General features: G+C 38.7%; 1 protein-coding gene across 1 annotated transcript in view; it reads left to right on the top strand.

Annotated features, from left to right (window-relative positions):
• LOC123969677 (intelectin-like) overlaps positions 1 to 5,959 on the top strand; it is a 6,443-nt gene extending 484 nt beyond the window's left edge. Inside the window, exons 2-5 of the mRNA XM_046047298.1 lie at positions 2,907 to 2,993; positions 3,113 to 3,253; positions 5,060 to 5,307; positions 5,939 to 5,959. Coding sequence (XP_045903254.1) covers positions 2,907 to 2,993; positions 3,113 to 3,253; positions 5,060 to 5,307; positions 5,939 to 5,959 — 497 coding nt within the window. The remainder of the gene's footprint in view (positions 1 to 2,906; positions 2,994 to 3,112; positions 3,254 to 5,059; positions 5,308 to 5,938) is intronic.
• The last annotated feature ends 639 nt before the right edge of the window (positions 5,960 to 6,598 follow it).

Below are 6,598 nucleotides of genomic sequence, written 5' to 3'. Positions count from 1 at the left end.
CGCAGCGAGGCAATGACACCCTTTTCTAAGTCAGTGTACCATTGAAATAATTTTGAAGCTGTTAAAAAACACTACTTAATGTTGCTTTAACTCAGTCTGTGCTTGTACTGGCTGATTATCCAGCATCTCTACTACTGGCAAACTTAAGCATTGCCGAGATTATCCATCCACCTCACAGATGTGGCATATCAAGATGCTGATCAGACAGCATGGGTATTGCACAGGTGTCTTCACATAGGCACTATATTTTGATAATTAAATGTGTATTAAATAGCCTATATCTCTCTATTATTGCTTTTTAAATGAAAGCTTATGTGTCTAACTATACACCTCAACCTTAAAAAAGAAATCATACCATAATATAGACATGTGAGTCATTTATATTGTAACAATCTTTCTTAACAAAAAGACAGCATATAAAATCCAGAGTATTCAATCAGAAAATTAGTACATTTTTAAAAAATCATTACACTGCTTCGGCATGCTGTAACACATCCGGCGGGCCACTGTGCACGACACAGAACCCTTGTGCAGTTTGGATTCATTTTCACTGACACTTTCCAGACAAGTATTTCATTTCTCCCACGGGGGAAGAATCAGATGACAGTGGTCAGAAGCCCTCTGGATGATGGCGGGGAGCTCTCTCATGAGGGATGGAAACATCGCAGGAGGGAGCCCCCTCGAGACTGGAGTCACCCCCGTGGAGGCCAGCATCCATCGAAGGGAATGTTCAAACATGTTACAGCATTGTTTGATTGTCATCTGCTAAATTATCGGCCAAATTTCATTTTCTGATATGATTCCAATAATGAAAATATCTGAAGATATTATATTGCATCAATAATTACCGTGCATCTCTATAAGGTGCGGACATAGGAGATGCCCATGCTGCAGGTGGCCGTAGACAAGCTTTTCTCAGTGCTGCGCATGTGTTACAGGGGTAAACCCAATAGCGATAGCCTTAGAGGGCAAAGCCTATACTAAGTAGAACGCATTTGGCGGCCTCCGTCTGAAGAATTCTTTTTTGGCCCGCAGAGCAAGAAACAGGGGCCACAAGGTGAGGGAGTGGGGGCCAGTAAGAGATGTGATTGGGCCCAGTGTCTCTATAGAAAATTACCCAGTGGGCTGCTGTCTGTGCTCTATGGGTTGGTCGCTGGCCCAGTTTTTTAAACAGCTAAATAAATAAAAAATTACGTTACACCGGCCCCAAAGGTGGGTCGGTCCACCGGGCATTTGCGCGGCATGCCAGATTACCAGTCCATACCTGCTATTGAGTACTGTTCCACTTAAAGCACTGTTTAAGTTTTAATTACATAACCTAGCCTATTGAGCAGTAGTACTACCGTATATCACCATAATTCCCAGTTCAAAGTAAAGTTCTATGAGCTCATACATACTGTGGCATAGCACTGGGAGCAGCTGAGTGTGAATAGACACAGTTATGGCTCAGAAGGAATGGAGGTTTTGTGAGGTAATGCTAAATTTATTGCGAGAGACGCAAAAGCAGTCCTCCAAAATATTCTCACCCTGACACTTTAGTGACTCCATATATTCCAGCTGCAAAGTGGAGGTCATTCAACCCACAGCACAATTAATAGTTCTACTGAGGTAATACTGAAAGTGTTCAAAATTTTTATTTGTATTGTTCAAGTTAAAAGGGATCATAAGTGATCATAAGTGTATAACCCAATACAAATTTTGTTACATTTAGTGAATATTTCATGTTTGCTAGCTCTCTGTTTTCTGTGTGCTTTGAAAGGACAGCCGGTTATACACAGCCCTGGTTCAGTAAATAGAAAACAAAAAAAGTGGTGTGGACCTTGCCACGCAACATTGTTTTAGCCAATCAGCAATAGTTAGTGCTCATGCAAAGGAGATATGGGTGGAGGGGGCAGTGGTGGAGAGAGTTCTATACACCGGCACATTCTAATGTGCTGGACTCCAGGCACTACGAAGGAGAGATGACAGAGAAGACTGTTATATGACCAGGCAAGGCCGAAGGCGTTTCAACACAGCTGATTTGAAATCTGTGGGGTGGAGTTTCTAGGGGAGCACTGAAGGGAGGAGTGTATTTTTTTGGCAGTTGAGTTTAAGTATCAACGATCCTTCTGCAGAATCACATACTCTCTCTTTAATTGTTTTAAGGGCACACTGATGATAATTTTCAGTTGGGAGTGCGGTAAGAAGTATTTCTTTACAGTCCCTGTATCATGGTATGGTTTGATGATCTGTTTGTTTCCTGTTTTACTTTGAAAGTTTCTCACTTTTGTTGTCTTGTTTGTGTCTTATTTCCTGTCTGAGTTTCACCTGCGTTCACCTTGCCAGCTTGTACTTGTGTTAGTATTTATTGTCTGTGTTTCCGCTCTGTGTTGGTGAGGTTGTTGTTGCTTGTGTCTTGTGCATCTGCCTGTAACCTGTGCCTGTATTTTTGCTTTCTAGATTTGCTAATGATTCATCTTCTAGTGTCTGGATATTATGGTTTTTTGCTGAATCTTAAAAGGTCTTGTTAAGCATGTTTTACTTATTTACTTTTGAGAATCGAGAATATGATTTCTGTGCTTGGTTCAGGCATTAATTGTTATATTAGGGATTTTTAAAATTATTTTGTTAGATAAATATTTTAAGCCTGCTGTTTTTTCAAAGCAAATTTGTTTGTAAAAATCCTGTGAATCATTGAGCTTTTTATTCATAGAGCATAAAGTTAAACCTCTAGAGACTATATGATCAACACCTCACTACTTTCTCAGTTACTGATGAAGGAACTACAATAGAAGTGAAGTAAAACAAAAGACAAAAATAGTATTACCAATTAACAACTTACTATCTTACTACAACTTACCAATGACGTGTTGTGTCATGTGGGTATGGGATAACATGTTTTTAATATGTTATATGTTATTTTACAGAGATGTTGCACCGTATTGTTTGGTTTTTGGTGGTTTTCGTGTCAGTGGATCTTGTGTCCTTTGCAGCAGCTGCTTCTTCACAAATAGGTAATGCATTAGATATTGACCTACACACATATATACAAATTTCTATTTTGTTCATGCGCTGTACTGCACTTTCCCAAATCACTGCTCTCTTTCTTATTTTAATAACTGGTTTTCACCAGTCACAACACCCACAAAGAATGTTGAGACGACTAAAAACCTGATCAAGAAAAACCTTGAACGATTGGAGAAACTGAGCAACAGATCCAGTTATGTTGCAAGGAGCTGTAAAGAGATCAGGGACAGATATAATGAACAAGAAGGTAAGCAGACGTAGCCTACATGAGATGTTCCTCTATGCATTAGGGGAGAGCGGGGTATGTTGTCACACTTTTCACACCATCTAATATTTACTGAGCACCGTACATTACAATGGTACGAATGTCAAACCAAATGAAAGAATGAAGTCTTGGGCAGAAGTTTTGTATTCATTACATCTTCATATCTTATCTCATTATGGAGCTGTAGACTGTTGAATAGAGAGTGTGCACTTGTGACAATTTGCCCCATCGCCAGGTAAGTTGTCACACTGGATTATTAAACAGTTAGAACACTTAATTGTGAATACTGATTTCAATTTCAAATTGTAACCAGAACTAAAAGTAAAATCAATCAACAATCAAGCCTAGGGAATTTGGAAAATAAATAATTTAATTCAAAACAAAAATGTTGGCAGAGCACACATTAAGTGGGACAACCTCTTTCTTTGAACTTTAAAATCAAACGTTCTCTGGAGTGCAAATAGATCTATGGTAATTGAATGTAATGCTGCAGATAACTTGCTTAAATGTATTACTTCTTAACTAAACAGATGTGGTGTTTAAACACACTAATGAAACAATGTGAATTTTGTGTACGACCTACATATGTATCTGACTAATCAGACATGTCTTTAGTGTCACAGTTCTGGCACACATAAATTGCCTGGCCTGAGGTGCAAGCATTGCAGGCCCATTTGTTGCATTTCACACACTTAAACAACGTCTTCTTTCGAATATTGCATGAAAATGGCTCCACATAGGTGAGGCCAATAGGGATGTCGGCGGCTTACGTCAAAATTCTTAGCTGCTGACTTCTGATTGATTTGTTCTTCAACTTCACCTGCCTGACTGCCTTTAACATTATGTCAGGCTGTGTACTGTCATTCTCTGTCTTCTGTTGATAATTTTCTTCTTTCCTTCAAAAACACATTCTTCCTTGCAATTACAAATTAATTACAAGCTTATTAGTCTGCTACCCTTGTTGCCTAACTAAATTAATAACTGGATCATGTAGTGTGTGTGTGTGTTTGTATCTACTAACATACTACATGCCTACGATATAAGTCCTTATGTACTCTGTCATGAATTCAGTCTTGTCCAGGCATATGGCTGCTGCTGTAAACTACAGTGTGTAAGATTATATTTACAGTATCATTTAATGCTTGTGTCAGAGGTAATTACACAATTTCACATAGTTTTTTGAGCATGTTCTATGTGTTTATTTGTACAGCTGCGACAATGAGACAACTTGCCCCAAACTGACATGTGTGCTAATGTTGGCTAAATCTCAAGGTTAGCTTAACATAGCACTTCAGCTGAAGTATCAAAAGACACGTTATTGTCTCCTATACTTTGTGCAAGGTTATCATTTTGAACATTCACACCTAATATGGTTGGAATACATAAAATGTAAAGTGCAAATGTTTTACTTTTGAAGCAAAAAAATAATAACATTGTGCTCACCTCAGATTAGAGTGACCTTGACCACATGCGAACAGGAAGTTGAACATAGAAAAAGAAGTCACACAAAATGGCTATTTGATTTTTGACATAGAGCCTCTAGTGTTGGAGTTATGAGCAGTGTGACAACTTACACACGAGACAACGTACCCCGCTCTCCCCTACTCTTAACATTAAACTAATGTACATTAAATGCAATAGAAAATTAATTATTTAAATAATTGTTTGCAGTCCCCTTAAGCAATGTTTAAAACTAATATTTTGGCAAACAACTCAAAAACGGATGACCAATAAATCAAAACAAAGTTGGGTATTTTCACTTATTAACATTAACCATTATTTTCCCAGATGGGTTGTACTACCTAACCACTGCTAATGGCATGGTCTATCAGACTTTCTGTGACATGACCACTGCGGGAGGCGGCTGGACGCTGGTGGCGAGCGTCCATGAGAACAGTATTTATGGAAGGTGCACAGTGGGAGACCGCTGGTCGAGCCAGCAGGGAAACAATCCTGGACTGCCAGATGGAGACGGGAACTGGTCCAACAGAAACACCTTTGGAACAGCAGAGGGGGCCACCTCAGATGATTTTAAGGTGCACAAACATGCTGCACACACAAGTATTCTCTCTCTCTTGTATAAAACACTGTAAAATACGTTTTAAGAAGTTCATGTGATGACATTATAAAATTACTGCTTTTGAGTGGTGCCTACTCAGTAATTTGCCCAGACTCGTTGAGATCAGAAGAGAAAATGGATCCAGACTCAAAGAAGGTTTATTATTACATTACTTTATAATGCCACAAGATGGTGTAATTTGTTAAATGCACACATGTGCCTTATTGTAATTCACAATGTTGAGCTTACCCAGCTGGTTGGCATTTATCTGGGTGATCACAGGGATGTGTGAATATCTGTTAACTGGTTCTGTTACTGGTTAATCAGATTTATTGCATGACTCATTATTGACACAAAGGTTGTTGCTCTTAAACATTATCCACTGAGTCAGTGTATCGGTGAAGGATATATCAAATAGGCCGATAGACAGAAGGTTTGCAAAGTGATTTAACGGTACATTGGAACAGTAAGTTTAATATATTTGAAGTACAAATATACAGTTTTTTTATTTTGATATATGCATGGCAGCTATACCTTGTAATTTCTTTTGATTCACTTAAAATTTTAAAATACATTTTGATGTATCTGTGCCCATCTCTGCTTCCTAGCATAGAACCTCCCGCATGTGACCTCATGTGTCTAATGTGGTTTGTAGGCAATCTGGCATGTAGGGTGTGGCATCATGGGTGCTGTTAAGCAGGGGACAAAAAAAGGCAAGTAACTACTTGCTTAAATTTCATGGCCATCTTTCCAATAGATATCCAAACAATAAACCTCATGGCAACACTAGAGGAAAAGTTAGTAGAACACAAATGTCCGTGGGGTTCCTCATGTGGTGACCATGATTGTCCACACTAATTATTAACTTATTATAATAATAATAATCCTTATTTGTAGAGCACTTTTCAAAAACAAGTTACAAAGTGCTTTAACAAGTGTAAAGAATAATACAAAAAAAAGATAAGAGCATGAAAATTTAATATAAAATTAGTAAAATACAATAAAAGGGATAAAATAAAGTCAAATAAGATCGGGAAAGGCTCTCCTATAAAAGTATGTTTTAAGAAGGGACTTAAAAGAGTTCACTGACTCAGCCGACCTGATTTCCTCGGGCAGGCTGTTCCAGAGCCTCGGGGTCCTGACAGCAAACACTCTGTCCCCTTTAGTTTTCAGTCGAGACTCTGGAACAGACAACAGACCTCTGCCCGAGGATCTCAAGGTACGTGCTGGTGCGTATGGGACTAAAAGGTCAGAAATATAACAAGGCG

Source organism: Micropterus dolomieu, linkage group LG04 (genome assembly GCF_021292245.1).
Source record: "Micropterus dolomieu isolate WLL.071019.BEF.003 ecotype Adirondacks linkage group LG04, ASM2129224v1, whole genome shotgun sequence".
NCBI classification, from domain to species: domain Eukaryota; kingdom Metazoa; phylum Chordata; class Actinopteri; order Centrarchiformes; family Centrarchidae; genus Micropterus; species Micropterus dolomieu.
Note: the sequence above shows the minus strand (reverse complement) of the source record. Positions and strands in the feature narration are given on the sequence as shown.